The 16,490-nt window shown below is 39.4% G+C and overlaps 2 protein-coding genes across 2 annotated transcripts; both read left to right on the top strand.

Annotated features, from left to right (window-relative positions):
* Positions 1 to 564: 564 nt before the first annotated feature.
* LOC121043793 (olfactory receptor 5AP2) lies at positions 565 to 1,518 on the top strand. The gene has a single exon (XM_040495793.1). The coding sequence runs from the start codon at positions 565 to 567 to the stop codon at positions 1,516 to 1,518; it is 954 nt and encodes a 317-aa protein (XP_040351727.1).
* A 5,301-nt stretch (positions 1,519 to 6,819) lies between these two features.
* On the top strand, positions 6,820 to 7,644 carry LOC121043795 (olfactory receptor 1020-like). Its single transcript, XM_040495795.1, has one exon. The coding sequence runs from the start codon at positions 6,820 to 6,822 to the stop codon at positions 7,642 to 7,644; it is 825 nt and encodes a 274-aa protein (XP_040351729.1).
* Positions 7,645 to 16,490: the final 8,846 nt, after the last annotated feature.

Below are 16,490 nucleotides of genomic sequence, written 5' to 3' on the forward strand. Positions count from 1 at the left end.
TGGAAAATTCCAGTAGGTTTGCAAACGTGCTAGTTGCACGGGGATTTCCTCTTTTTTCCCCCTTAGCTATCAATTTTTAAAGTTTCTCCCATCCCCAGGAGATTCAACTCTTTTCTTTTTATTTGGTACTTTTAACTAATTTTACTAGCTTTCACTGTTTTTAATTCATTCCATTAATACTGAGAAGTAGGAAGTGGTCTGAGTTCATTTTGCCATCTTTCTCCAGAAGTTGTGTCCAGAGATTGTGTTAATATATCAATTAATTTATTTATCATAAATAATGAAGAGAGATACATCTTAAGGTTAAGTTCGTATAATTATCCAATAAACAGTTAATGCTAGACGTGAGCTAGGTTAACGTATATATTAAGTCACTCATCTCAAGGTCATTAGTTAGTAGGCAGTACACCTAGAACTTAGCAGAGTCTTTTGATGTCTTTTGACTTGACATCAAGTCCAACACATTTTTGGAATTTCTGTATATACATGTCAATAAAAAGATGTTTATGGCTCTTTCATGTTTATATCTGACCAAACGCCATGCTTCATCTTCTTGCAGCTGAAATGAGAAGATATATGAAAGAGGTCCAAGGACGAAATCAAACAGAAGTGACAGAATTTATCCTCTTAGGACTCTCAGACAACTCAGATCTACAGAGTGTCCTCTTTGGATTGTTTCTGTTAATCTATATGGCAACCATGGTGGGTAATTTAGGGATGATGGTGTTAATTAAGATGGATCCTTGTCTCCACACTCCAATGTACCTCTTTCTCAGCAGCCTCTCTTTTGTTGATGCCTCTTACTCTTCTTCTGTTACTCCTAAGATGCTGGTGAACCTTGTGGCTGAGAACAAAGCCATATCTTTTAATGGATGCGCTGCCCAGTTCTACTTCTTTGGTTCCTTTTTGGGGACTGAATGCTTTCTGTTGGCTATGATGGCATATGATCGCTATGCAGCCATTTGGAACCCTCTGCTGTACTCAGTTCTCATGTCTGGGAGAATTTGTTTCTTGCTAGTAGCTATGTCTTTCCTAGCAGGCTTTGGGAATGCAGCCATACACACAGGAATGACTTTCAGATTGTCCTTTTGTGGCTCTAATAGGATCAACCATTTCTACTGTGACACCCCACCCCTGCTCAAGCTGTCTTGCTCTGACACTCACATCAATGGCATTGTGATCATGGTTTTCTCCAGTTTTAATGTCATCACTTGTGTTATGGTTGTTCTCATTTCTTACCTGTGTATCCTCATTGCCATCTTGAGGATTCCCTCTTTAGAGGGCAGGCACAAAGCCTTCTCCACCTGTGCCTCCCACCTCATGGCTGTCACCATATTTTTTGGGACAATTCTCTTCATGTACTTGCGCCCTACATCTAGCTATTCAATGGAACAGGACAAGATTGTCTCTGTCTTTTATACAGTAGTGATTCCTATGTTAAACCCCCTCATCTACAGTTTGAAAAATAAGGATGTGAAAGGGGCCCTAAAGAAGATCTTACAGAAATACATACTGTAAAGCCATGTTGTATATCATCCTGTTATGCAGAAGAAAATACGTTTTCACATTAATTTTATTGTCTGGTTGCTTAAGCTTTGTGTGTTTGTGTATATTAAAGTTGATTGTTTAAAATGGGGGTATACTTCTAAATCTTCTGGTTTTTTAAATGTGTATTCATGGGCCTATAGGATGAATAAACACAGTGGGGGGAGGTTGGTGCTTGGTAAAGTATCAAAATACTTAGATTTGGCTGACTTGGGCTTACGATCCAATGTCAATATTTAGCTTTTCTTGATCTGATATCTATAATATGGGTACAACTGCAATAACAGTAGTATTTTCCTGATTTTGTAAATTAACTGTAATATTTTGAGGGTAATGATTCAACGTACTTTAACTTTTAATCTTCACTTCTCCCAGAGTTTCGTATAGTTTTCAATAAATGTGTATTGAAAGTAAATTACCTATCTTTTGTTCATGGTAGTGGGGCAGGGCACTGTCAATGTAGGAACAATGGGGGAACTGCCTTCTTCCATGAGATGGCATGTCAAAGGAGGCCGATGATTTGGAATCAGGTAAATGTCTACTCCCTATTTCTCTCCATCTCACTATCCCTTCGGATATCCCTTGAGGGAGCACACCAGTACTTCTCATGCTCCAAGTAAGATCACCTCACTCCCCACCCCCCAAATTGGTTAGAGACCACAAAGAATGTGTTAATTCACCATGTCCACTCTGAATAGTTCCATCCCCCTATAACTTCCACTTTTAAGTGTTAATCAACGTTTCTCTCAAAGATATTCAAAACTGTATCATGCTTGGTATCCTCCTCCCTGTTCCCTTTCATTCTGACTCATATGCTATAATATCTGTCCTTCTGTTGCTTCTTATTCACCAACCTGAGACGAGTTGCCCTTGATCAATATTCATCGCTACTCTCAGTGCCCAGCTGAGATTCCATGGTCCCTCAAACAACAACTCATCCTCAATCACCCTCAATTCCATACTCTACTTTCTCTCCATTCTGCACATCTGACTAAATCCCAACTTAGTGAAACTAAATTGTTTCTTTGTTCTGTCCTCCCTTGAAGCTGCTTAGTACAATTAGAGAACACCTCTCAGCATGCCATTCTCTGCTGCCGATCTTGTGTCATACTTCTTTCTTCAAAACAAAAACATTTAGACAAGATCATCCCCATCTTGCTGTCTCTAATCTTTTTACATATACTCTTATTCCCACTTGTCAAATGGATATTGTATCCCTTGCTTGTCCCTAAACCCAGTTCTGGCACACATTTGGAGCTTTCCGTAAACTTTACTTCAAAACACTCTACTGGAATGTTCTCATTTGTTTATAAGCATCTTCTAGTATCACCCTTCTTAATAATTTCTTTGGCTGAAAGTCTTATCCAGTCACCAGCTTGTTTCTCTGCTCTCTTTACAATGAATGTTTTCAAAATAACTACCTGTACCCCTCGTCTCTACTTTCTCAAATCCCACTGCATGTTCCAGTTGTATTTCTGTACTGCCTCTCCATTGAACCCAGTCTTGTCAAGGACACATAAGAGCTTCACATTACTGTCTCTAAACATTGTTCTTCTGTCTTATGTTTACTTGGTATTTCAGGAGATTACAACTTTTGTACTACTAGGAAGGTCTATATCTTAGCTTCACACCTATGTATCTTTGAGCTTAAAATATCCTTTTCCACATTAAGGTATAAATTGTGTTTCCTGCTACTTGTCCATAGTTTGTGCTTAGAAAAAGGAAATACACACCTTTATATCTTTAGCCATAATCCATTAAAAATTATTCATAGATATAGAAAACTCTGCCCACATTTAATGTATATAATTTGTTGCATCTGGGCACATGTATACTTCAATAAAACAGTCAAAAAGCTATTAATGGAAAAAATAGCATGTAACACGTACTGGAGATATATATAGCAGGTAAAAAATTAAAGGTTCTAAATTCCCAAACTTAAATTCCAGTGAGGAAGACTTTATTTTCTATGCCAAATGCGCATGTATGTGTGCATAGGTAGGTGTGTGTGTGTGTGTGTGTGTGTGTGTGTACATGTGCACGTGTTTGACATGGGTATGAGTGGTATTTTGAAGAATAGTAAACCAGGTATTAGAGTAGGGAATGGTGGTGTCAGAGAAGAGTTCTCTGTGGAAATAACATTTGATCAAGGCTCGAATAAAGGTAATATCATCTGAATGTCTGAGGAAAAGCATTTCAGGTATACTTACAGTAAGTATAAAGGCCCTGAGGCAAAATTCTCCTCGGTTTGCCAAAGGAATAGCAGGAGACACATATGTGTGGACCAGTGTGAACAAATGAAAGGAGGAAAAGACATGCAATGAGGAAGGTGTTTGAGAAGAAGTGATTGATCAAACAAGCCCGGTAGTTCACCAAGTGTCTTTGGACTTCACTTTTTCTGATCACCCTGTGATATCTGTCCACACCCCGATTCCAGACTGCAAGCTGCATGAAGGATTGAACAAGATAGGTTTTATTGGCTACTCTCTCAGTATCAAGGATACTGGTAGATATTTGTTTAATTAATTAATTAATTAATGCACCGAGAGAGACATATTCTAGTAGAAATGAAGAGCGATAACATTTTAAGTGGAATTCTGAGATGTGGAGGCTGGATCTGGTCCATTTCGTACCGTTTAATTTAGTGTTATGCTCCATGGAGTCTCAGGACCATGCAATAGCTTCTGTACTTCTCTACGTGCCTAAGTTACTCTCCAGGGTATAAGTTGTTCACTGGGGAGAAAGTAGTTTAATTACTTCAGTGAAGAGCAAATGTGTGTCTTAATTTTGGATTGGCACCTTTCAAGCTTTCGATTTTTAGTGTTTTGCAGAGACTAGCTCTCAAGAGAATCATCACAGACTTGATAAGGTGGACCGTCTGCTTTCAGATTCAAAAGCAGCATTTTCTACTCTTCTTTGAATTAACCGTGTCTTAATTCTGTCATAGCTGGATCTCTTCCACCACTTGCATTTTCATCCCCGCTACAAATTTCACACTGTGAGGCAGAAAACTGGCATTCCTCCCAAAGCAAGAAAACAAAACTAAAAGTAAAAACAATTACTTCTAGTGAAGATCTCTTAAGGCCAAAGGTAAGACGGTTTAATTTATCTGAAAGTGTTCGGATATCGAAACGTTCTGAGACAACTCAAAAAGCATTCAAGTAATTAACCATCTCAATTATGATATGTCTGAAACACTAAATTTAATGTTTCAACGAAACTAATTTGGATTTTGTTTTTATTTCGATTTATTTCTATGTTAATGTTTTTAAAATTTTAAAAAATGTTTTATTTATTTTTGAGACAAACAGAGACAGAGCATGAGCAGGGGAGGGGCAGAGAGAGAGGGAGACACAGAATCCGAAGCAGGCTCCAGGCTCTGAGCTGTCAGCACAGAGCCCGACGTGGGGCTTGAACTCACAAACCATGAGATCATGACCTGAGCCGAAGTCGAATGCTCAACCGACTGAGCCACCCAGGCGCCCCTGTTAATGTCTTTAATGTTTATTTATTTTTGAGAGAGAGAGAGAGAAAGAGCAAGCAGGGGAGGGGCAGAGAGAGAGAGAGAGAGAGAGAGAGAGAGAGAGGGGCAGAATCTGAAGCAGCCTTCAGGCTCTGAGCTATGAGCACAGAACCCGATGCGGGGCTCAAACTCACAAACCATGAGAGCATGACCTGAGCCAAAGTTGGACACTTAACCGACTGAGCCACCCAGGTGCCCCCTGGATTTTGTTTTTAGAAGAAGACAGGGATTTAGGATCACTAATAACAAATCAGAATTTTATAGAATTTTCAGTATATGCATACACATACATATATGGATGTATATATACATGTATATCCATGTCTATACATACTTGTGTATGTGTAAAACAGAGAAAATTAATTTTTATAGCAAGAATGCCATATTATGCTTGTATATATACATATAGGCATAAAGTAGAGCTTTACAAAATTTTTCAATTGGTTATTTTATAGGGTAGGATTTCATCTGAATATAGAGATAGACCTGTTAAAAGACTGTTGTAATAATCCAGGTGAAAGATAATGTTGGCTGAGGTCTTGGTAGGAATGCAGGTGGTAGGAGGTAGTTAATACAAATATTTTGAAGGTAGACCCAACATAATTATCTGATGGACTGGTTATATAGCATGAGAGAGAGAGAAGAGATCAATTTCTTCAATATTTATTTAATTGCATCTGAGCAAATGAAAGTATAGAGTTGTCATTAATTTGAGATAAGGAATGCTATGTTTGGAGCAACTTAGGGAAGGGCCTGAGAAATTCAGCTTTGGGTTATGTTGAGCTGCTCTTTGATATTAATGTGGAGATGTAGGCAAGCAGTTGAGCTACAAGTCTGGAGTTTGGAAAAGAGGTCAGGGCTGGAGACACAAATTCAGGAGTTTTAAGTATATAGAAGGTAATTACGTTGGCAAAATTGAATAATCACCCTGGTAGAGTGTAAATTGGAAAGAGAGAAAGATTGAGGACTGAGCTCCTCCAACCTTAAGACTAAGAAAGGAGAGGGGGAATAAGCAGACACTGAGAAGGAACAATCCATTTGGTAGGAGGAAAACTCAGAGTCTGGTGTCCTAGCAGATGAGAGAAAAAAGTCTTCTGAGGAGTAGTAAGAAATCAGCTCACTCAAATGTTATTGATAGATCAAAAAGATGAGGAATGAGAATTGACCATGGGGTTTGACAATGTAAACATCCCTGACGTCTTTGGCAAGAAGTGTTTCTGTGGAATGATAGGGTGCAAGCCCAATCAGAATGGGCTTAAGAGAAAACAGGAAATGCAGTCTTGCACACAGCAAGGATATTCAACTGTATCCTATGTTTAATTGCCAAGGTCAACGCAAAGGAATTGGATCCTAGGAAGTGAAGGCAGTAGGGGCAAGTGGGGAGGAGAGAAAAGTTGGAAGTTAGTGTAGGCTATGTATAAATAGGGTCAATCATCAAAGACTTCACGCACACACACACACACACACACACACACACACACACACTTTACTTTTAAGAAAATAGGTTACTGAGTTTAGTTAAGGAAGTTTTCTTCACTGCAATAAGCAAATAAAGAGGTTTAATACACAGGTCTTCTGGGCATTTAAGAACTAATCTTAATTATAGCAGAGAATGAACTATTTTATTTTCCTGGTATTTTTTTTTCTTTGTGCAATTTATTTTCTCGGTTTCTTTCTTATGTTAGCAAACGAATCATCCATTCTGAGACAAAGATATGAGCAACCATACAACAGTGGCTGAATTTATTCTCATGGGATTCAGGGATCATCCAGAACTACAGTTTCTTCTTTTTATGGTGATTCTAGTCATCTATATGATAACTGTGTTTGGAAATCTTGGCATGATCCTATTAATCAAGAGTGACTCACATCTCCATACCCCAATGTGCTTCTTCTTCGGTAATTTATCCCTTGTTGACTTCTGTTATTCTTCTGTCATTGCCCCTAATATGCTAATGAATTTCTGGGTGGAGAACCCAGTCATTTCATTTAGTGCATGTGCCATGCAGTTCTTTTTTGGTTCCTTTGCTGGAATTGAGGGCTTTCTGTTGGCTGTGATGGCCTATGACCGTTACGTGGTCATCTGCAAGCCTCTTCTTTACACAGTCACCATGTCCCTGCATCTTAATGTCCTTCTGGTATTGGCTGCATATCTTGCAGGCTTTCTGAAGGCTGCCATTCACACAGGCTTCACCTTTCAGCTGTCTTTCTGCCACTTGAATGTCATCAACCACTTTTTCTGTGACACTCCACCCCTCCTGAAACTCTCTTGTTCTGATACACGTGTCAATGAAGTTGTCATTTTTGCTTTTGCCAGTTTTAATGAACTGAGCTGCCTCCTGATTATTCTCAGTTCTTATCTGTACATCCCCATTGCCGCCTTGAGGATCCATTCTGCTGAAGGGAGGCACAAGGCTTTCTCCACCTGCGCTTCCTGCTTGATGGTGATCACCATTTTCTTTGGCACTATTCTGTTCACGTATCTGCGCTCCAGCTCCTGCTACTCAAGGGACCATGACAAAGTGGTATCTGTGTTTTATACAGTGATCATTCCCATGTTAAATCCTTTCATCTAGAGTCTGAGAACTAAGGACGTCAAAGCTTCCTTAGGTAAAATTTTTAAAACAACCTATTCTTCTGTACTTAGAATCAACAAAGTGTGAGATTTTAGAACTCTGAAGGAATGTAGAAATGACTAAATCCACCTCCATTCATCCTGGTTCCATTTCATTCTGCCATGAGTTTTGTTGTTGCTGTTTTTGATAGTAGAGTTGGGCCGAATGTCTCGACATCCTGGAGAATATGGTTAAACCTCTATATGAATCCCACTAACTCCACAGAGCCTTTATGCTTGAAACTAATCAGCTATCACAATACAACTCCCTGTTCAGAGACATAAAACCCAGTGTAAAAGTAAATGAGATAAAGACTGAATAGCAGAAGGAATGACTCTTTTTTTCCTACTCCACAGCTCCATGATTGAATGGTGACTTATGTAACTTCCAGAGGACAGGTGATAAGGGGTAGGCTGAGCCAGAATTTGTCCAGAGGACTCGAAGAGGGCTTAGAGACTGTGTTTTATCCCCAGTGAACTGGGAAAAATCATAAAAATATGACATCATAAAAATATGATGTCACATACGTAGATTGAGAGCCTCCTCAAAAAAAGAAAACTAATGGGGCACCTGGGTGGCTCGGTCGGTTAAGTGTCTGACTCTTGTTTCGGTTCACGTCATGATCTCACGGTTCTGAGATTGAACTCCACTTTGGGCTCTGCCCTGACAGCATGGAGGCTGATTGGGGTCCTCTCTCTTCTTCTCTCCCTGCCCCTCCCCCGCTTATTCATGCTGTCTCTCTCTCTCTCTCTCTCTCAATAAATAAATAAAACTTTAAAAAAAAAGAAAAGTTATTCTCTTATGTATGGTTGGATGATCTGTTGGATGACGTTTTATTCTTTTTAAAACAAGTTATCCTGTTTGAAATTAAACATTTCAAATGATCAGGGCCCCCTCCAACTAACAATGTTAAAGTGACTACATTTTGGCTACTTACTCTAATATACTGAAAAACAAAACCAGAAGCCAGAAGCTTCTTGGTATGTTTGTGATAGATACAAATAAATGTTTGGAGTAAAATAGCAGGCAGACCTTCCTTAGGGGGTACAGGATCAAGAAAAAAAAATCTGGCCACAAGGCAGTACAGAAGCATGACTTTTAGGCTAAAACTTGTAAGATGCTGCTCTTGTTCCTTTTGTTTTTCTATAGTTCCTAGATTTGAGGGTTTTATGTGTTTTCTTCCTTCTGTTTTTGTCAGATGGCCTAACATAAACAACATCGTCTTTTATTATCCTGTTCGGTTCAGTGTACCGGATCCTCTAAGAATATGCCATTTGTGATGATAGGAATTTGAAAAGTGAATGGTCCTATCCGGCTGGGTAAAAACTCTTTGGGCCCCTGTTCCAGAGAGAAAGCCAATAAATAGTTGCCTTGACAGCTCCTATTCGCTACTGAGAACTCTCTATTTAACTACTTCCCATCTTCCTCTTCTTCTTTCTCTTTCTCCTCCTTCTCTCTGTCTTTTTTTCCTCCCCTTGTTCCTCCCAGGCTTCAGTGACCATAGAAACAAAGACAAGAGAAGAGCTAAGAGATAAATCAGATAGTTTAATGGGCTCCATCTTTTTTTTTTTTTTAAGTTTATTTATTTATTTTGAGAAAGAGAGCGAAAGCGATAGAGAGAGAGCAGGAGAGGGGCGGAGCGAGAAGGAGAAAGAGGGAATCCCAAGAAAGCTTTGCACTGCCAACTCAGAGCCCAATGCTGGGCTTGAACCCAGGAACCATGAGATCAGGACCTAAGCTGAAACCAAGAGTGGGATTCTTAACCACATCAGCCACCCAGGAGCTCCTGGGTTCGTTGATGTAATTGTTAAACAAATTTCTAGTAGAGAATGGGTTTGAGGAAAATCTTAGCTTTCAGTACTAAAGCTTTTTGCTCTGCATGTTTATAATCTATAGTATAAGCTGGATCTCATAACATCATACTCTGGTATTAAACATGGATAATTTGATCTGCTCGATTTGAAAGCCAAGTTGATTGCTCAGTCATATTTTTAAAGGTAAGTTTATTCCCCAGGAAATGTAGAAATTTGCAGTGAAGGTTCAAGGCAGTCTGACCAATGAGTGCAGCCAGAAAGTTGCAATTCCGGTTTTCAAGGCTACTGTACAACTGGGGAGCTCATCCTTCTCATCAAGATCCCCTGCCATTTTCCTGGAACAAACACTCCCGGGATTGCTGCAAGCCTTTGGTTAAGTCCCAGAGTTCTGTCAACGTTGATTTGGATACCTTTTGCCAGTGTTCTTGTTTCTTTTGCAGAGGAGCAGGGTTGGGTAGTTCATTGCTCTATCTTTCAGGCAGTTGATCCCTCTCTCTGTATTTTTGAGATTCATTTACAGTGTATGCACAGTGTGTTCATTTTTACTTCTGTGCAGCATTCCATTGTATGGACATACGACCCTTTGTTTATCTATGCATCTGCCAGTATACACTTGAGTTTCTTTGAGGGTATGTGTCTTCTTTTCTCTTGGATAAATACTTCAGAGTAGAATTGCTGGGTCAGTTTTGTAAGAAGGTATAAGTTCCTCAGTGAATTTTATGAGAAATAACCAGTTTTCTAACGTAGTGAAATTATTTTGCATTCCATCAAGTGGCATATCATGAGAGTTCTAGTTGCTTCCTTTTGTCACACTCAATCGTTTTAGTTCTTGCCGTGGAGGTGGCAACTATCCAGGTGTAGTTATAATCTGCATTTATTTGAAGATGATAGGTAACTGAAATTATTTTCTCGTGGTTTTTGACTATTCACGTGTTTTCATTTATGAAGTGTGGCTGCTACATTTTGTTGTTTATTTTGATCAGTGAGTTGTGGAGGATATTTTTGTGTTCTAAATACAAGTCCTTGTCAAAAATATTTCATATGAATATTTTTTTTCTAGCTTGTGGCTTACCTTTTCATTATCTTAACATTATTTTTGAAGAGTGCCTACTTTGAAATTGGATGGCATAAAATTTATATATTTGTTTCACAATTAGTGATTTTTCTGTCCTTCCTAAGAAAACTTTGGTAACCTTTAAGATCATGAAGACATTCTTTTATTTTTGTTCCTGGGAACTTGTAGATTTGGTGTTTACATTTGGTTCTATGATCCGTAACAAATTAATATTGGAGTATTGGAGTATAATGTGATACAGGAATTGAAGTTAAATTTTTCTACAGATTAATTTTTCCAGTGGCATTTTCCACTGAAACACCTTCATACCTTTGTTCAAAAACCCACTGACTATATATGAGTGGACATGATGAAATTTCAGGGTGATGGTGGGGTTCGTGGGGTCTGGAGCCAATGGCCAAGAAAGAATTCTTAACTGACATCTTTGGTGCAAAAAGGTTTTATCAAAGCAAGGGACAGGACCCTTGGGCAGGAAGAGCTGCACAGCATACGTGGGGGTTGACTGTTTTATGGAGTCCTGGGAGATAAAGTCAAGAGGAATTTCCAAAGAGACTTTCATATGCTAGAGACTCAAAGATTACCAAAGGCTTAGCTATTGTCAAGCCAAGGTTGTTTTTCCCTCTAGCAGAGCATTAACATTAAGACAGAAGGGAGTTCCTGGACTTTAGACCATTGATGGGATTGCTTTTTTTCTTGTAAACCAGGAGAGACTCTTATGGGTTTAATCAGTTGTTTTTTGTCCTTTCCTTCGTCAGTCAGCAGCAAACCTATTCCTGGTGGGAGTGGTGTAGCTTGTGTTTTGCCCTCAGCCTGCCTTACGCTCTCTCACCAGATACATTTCTGGACCCTTTGTTCTGTGCAATTAATCTGTTTGTTATCTTTAGATCTACACATTGTTGTCGGTACAGTAAGTTTTTATTAAGTCTTAAGATTGGTTAGGCTAGATCATTCGATAATTTTTCTTCACTCTCAAAATAGCTTCAGTTCATCTAACTATTTTTTTATAGTTATCTCTCTAAATATTTTGGAATCAATTTTCAAAAAGATAAGCTTGCTGCAAGGTTGACTAGACTTGCATTAAAACTATTGATCAAGGGGCGCATGAGCCTTGTCGTTTGAGCCTCTGACTTCAGCTCAGGTCATGATCTCACAGTCCGTGAGTTTGAGCCCCGCATCGCATCAGGCTCTGTGCTGATGGCTCAGAGCCTGGAGCCTGTTTCAGATTCTGTGTCTCCCTCTCTCTGACCCTCCCCTGTTCATGCTCTGTCTCTCTCTATCTAAAAAATAAATTTAAAAATTGTTAACAACAACAACAAACTATTGATCAATTCAGGAAAAACTGACAACTTAACAACATCAAATTGTCCAATCCACAAGTGATATATATCTTTCCATTATTTAAGTCTTTATTCCCTTTGCAGTGTTTTGTGATTTTCAGATTAAATCTCTTGTGTAGTTTTTATTATATTCAGTTCTAAGTAGTGTATGCTTCTGATGTTATTATAGGTAATATTTATTTATTTATTTATTTTTAAGTTTTTCAGTTGTGGTTGTGTTAACAGAGAGTTAGGTGTCCCCAGAAAAAGAAAACTTTCCTGACACAAGAGAAGTCATTTTAGGTCCATGATCTGTGCCCTACAAGCTCTACTTACCCAAGCATACTTCTGTTAGAATATCCAAGGAGGTGATAGAATAACAAAAAAATGCAAAAACCCCAGTAGTTAAGGATTTTAAGGGAAGAAAGGGAATGCAGAAACTAATAGTCTCTACCAGGCCAGGAAATAGCCTGGCCACAGGAGACACTGCAAATCCATGGTAAAATCCCAGTGCTGTTTCAAAGGTACAGATAGACATAAAGTGCATTTTGTCGTTGTTGTCGCTGTTTACAGAGAGAGAAAGAGAGAGAGAGAGAGAGAGAGAGAGAGAGAGAGAGAAAGCACGACGCGCGAGCGCACAAGTGAGTGAGGGGTAGAGAGAGAGAATCCCCTAAGGGGCAGAGAGAGAAAGAGAAGCAGGATTCACCAGATGTGGAAGTGGAGCTCATGTTCACCTGTGAGGCTAGAACTCATGAACTGTAAGGTCATGACCTGAGCCCATTTCAGATGCTTAACCCACTGAGCCACCCAGGCGCCCTAACTGAAGAACATTCTTGAGGTTTTTTCTGCAGGACTGAAACCATGCCCCATTGGGTTAATGAGGTTGAAACTAGCAGAAAATTTAATTTTTTTTTTAATCTTCACTTTTGAGAGAGAGACAGAGTGCGAGTGGTGAAGGAATAGAGGAGACACAATCTGAAGCAGTCTCCAGGCTCGAGCTGTCAGCACAGAGCCCAACGCTGGGTTCGAACCCATCAACCATGAGATCATGATCTGAGCTGAAGTCGGACGCTTAACCGACTAAGCCACTCAGGCGCCCCAAAAGTAGCAGAAAATTTAAAGCTTGTTTTCTCAGGGAATTGATTTGGTTCTGTTGTCAAAAACTGCCCTCTGTGCTCCAGAGCCAAAGTATGTAACACGAAGACAGTTTGGAGATAAAGAAGGAAGATAATTTTTTATTTTGCCAGGCACAGGGGCTGCAGCAGGCTAATGCCTCCAGGACTGCAAGCCCACTGGGCGCTAAAGGCTAAAGGGTTTTATAGGAAAACACAGGCCACTTGAGTCTTATTACTAAGTATACATTGAAGCCAGCGAGGTGGCAATATCCATACCCAGTTCCTGGAACAAAAGATTGTACAAAAAAGCAAGTGAAGGGGAGGGCAAAGCTTCAAGAATGAGGAAGGGAAAAGTTTAAAACCAAGCCTTGCTGAAGTCCAAATGTGTCTGTCCATCTTTCCATCTTTATGTTTCTTTTAAGATAAAAAAAATGTTTATTTATATTTTAGAGAGAGAGAGAGAGAGAGAGAGCAAGTGGCGAAGGGCAGAGAGAGAGAGGGGGACAGAAAATCCAAAGCAGGCTCTGTGCTGACAGCAGACAGCCTAATGTGGGGTTCAAACTCAGGAACCGTGAGATCAACCTGAGCTGATGTCTGACGCTTAACGAACCGAGCCACCCAAGTGCCCCCATCTATATGTTTCCGTAGCAGTTTCTGTTCCAGTCAATGAACAAGCAGGACGCTGCATTTCTTAGCTGAAATAACAAGCCCATCCAGTTTATACCAGCTCTCAGAGCAGTGAGTAGCCCCTTAACCCTGGTCAGACCCTGGCCTCTGCTTCATCGTAATGTTAAATCTCTTCTCTAGGAGGAGCACAAGCATCACGAACACAGCATTCAATGTGTCTAGGCATGTTTTCTAAATACCTCTGTGCAAGCTTATGGCTGCTTTCACATGCAATTGAGTGGGGAAAGAGTTAGTATTAGGCAGGGAGAGATAAGGGACCCACAGGGAGGCAGTGCGCACCTGCAAGCTGGAGGCTGAAGGGGCAGCAGGGGTTTGGGGGAAACAAACAAACAAACAGGATAAAGATATTCCAGACCCACCTGAGCTAGGTGCCATGCGTGGAGCCTCACAAACTTTCTGATAAGGTCCCAATAAAAAGTCGGGGACAAAAATCCTTGCGGCAACCCAGTCGGACCCCGCTCACTCTTGAGAATTTTATGCTTTTCTCTCAATAAACTCTGTAGCTTTGCTCACTTTCTGTGGCCCCTGAGATTCGTTCTTTGACCCTGTCAAAGCCTGGCGTCTCACCACTGTCCTGTAAAACAATGACAAGTTCCCCTTTTTGAATAGTCATCCTAAACCCTAATTAAAAAGAACCCACTCACCCTGCTCACAGAGTCTCCGTGATCTCCTTATGTGAGGTAAATAGTTTTTTGTGTGTGTGTGTGAGAATGTCATCTGATGTAATCTCTATCTGTAATTCATGTTACTTTGGTGACAATTGGATTTCGCATCATAATATAAATGATTATGTATATTGATCTTGTAATCATGTGACTTTCCCAAATACACTCTTAACTGTTTTTGAATATACATAAAACATAATTATACGACTTTATATGTACAAAATACATATATATTTAGTTCAGACGTACAACATAAGATTCAATATTAATATATATTGCCAAGCAATCACCACGATAAATCTAGTTAACATTTATTTTGCACCTTTTGAATGGATATTCAATGCAAACTGTCATGTGATCTGAGACTAGCACAATTTCATTTTTTCCTTTCCAATCTGTATAACTTGATTACGTTAAATTTAAAACTTCCAGCATAATGTTGGATCTGCTATAACTTGTCGAAAGATAGCCAATGGAATAATCACAAAAACACAAGTAACAAATTTATAATGTCAGTAGGATGTTTTCAACCATCTGACTATTGTAACACTTTTGTATCTATGTCTTTTTATTTTTTCTCCTTTTTTAAAAAAATAATGTTTATTATTTATTTTTGAGACAGAGAGAGAGCACAAGCAGGGAAGGGACAGAGACCAGGCTGGACTTGGCTGAAATTTTGACAGTTTGCTTGTCCCAGATTGCAATTCTCTTTGTTTCCTGAATAAACCCACCTTTTGCTACTAAAATAACTGGCAATGTCTATTTTTAAGATTCACACCATGGTTTGGACATCTGAAGATCGGAGCTGCCTCTCCTGTCTTTGGACAGCCTACACTTTGATTCCCTGGATTGTATTGACTTTGATTTCTTGGATTGTATGGACTTTGATTCCTTGGATTGTGTTGATCTGGAACTAAGTGCACTGCAAGATACAGGCTAGTGAAAACATCTCTAGATTCTTTCATTCTCTAACAAATGCAGTGCCGATGTTCAAATATTCTTTATTCTACTTTCAACCCTCCTCGTATAATCACCAGTTTTACGAATCATCAATTTTATGAATGATCCTGGCTCTCAGACCCATCTTTCATTTTTACCATGTTGATGAAGTTAACTCAATGGGGCAGATTGGTTCCTGTATGAATCCATGGTGTCTGCCCTTTAAAGGGTCCTCACCCCTGAATGATGCTTCTACTTCTTGTCCTTGGTTACGTTACTCTTCTGCCTTGTATATTCTTTCTGCTTCTCATCTCTCTCACTGACTCTGCCTTCCTTCCCTTTGCTCCCATTAGATGACTTAAATAAACTCAGTGTCTATAGACACGGACGTCTTCTGATGAGAGTCCTCTCATCTTTATTATACAAAGAATACAAAACTCATAGACTCATATTTTCCTTCTTCTGTGGTATTAAAGGTGATGGCTGATTTCATTATCACTGCTAAAGATCTCAGTACTCAGTACCAAGATGGACATAGATGTTAGGCAGAGATTTTGGCCTCAAAGGAGAAAGTAGGATCTCAAAGCACCAAATTAAGGCTGTGCTCCTGAGGAACAAAACTATTTTAATTAGTTCTTCAGAATTATTTCTGAAATACTCTAGAGAATGTACCTGAGATATACATTATAAATGTTTCCACCTTGTTTTTACAAAATACAGAAAGTCAGCTTTTACGGGTAGGTCATTTTCTACATTTCTTCAGTAAAAATATGTTTGTTCTTGTGTGTGGAGATGAGTGCCAGTGTGGACCAAAAAAATTAATTTCCTCAATTGTACTTGATATTTCTATTCATATGCTAATATTTTGTAGTATGTCTAAAAATTCAATTATTATTTTTTTTTGTTTTAAATTTTTTTACTGTTTATTTATTTTTGAGAGAGACAGAGACAGAGTGCGAGTGAGTTAGGGCGGAGAGAGAGGGAGGCACAGAATCTGAAGCAGGCTCCAGGCTCTGAGCTGTCAGCACAGAGCCTGATGTGGGGCTCAAACTCACGAGCTGTGAGATCATGACCTGAGCCGAAGTTGGATGTTCAACCGACTGAGCCACCCAGGCACCCCTAAAAAATCAATTATTTTATTGAATAGATAAAAATAGTTTTAGGGAACAGCTCTTGAGGCACATTGTTTTCCAGTC

The sequence above is a fragment of the Herpailurus yagouaroundi genome, unplaced genomic scaffold (genome assembly GCF_014898765.1).
Source record: "Herpailurus yagouaroundi ecotype Mexico unplaced genomic scaffold, PumYag 187, whole genome shotgun sequence".
Classification (NCBI taxonomy): domain Eukaryota; kingdom Metazoa; phylum Chordata; class Mammalia; order Carnivora; family Felidae; genus Herpailurus; species Herpailurus yagouaroundi.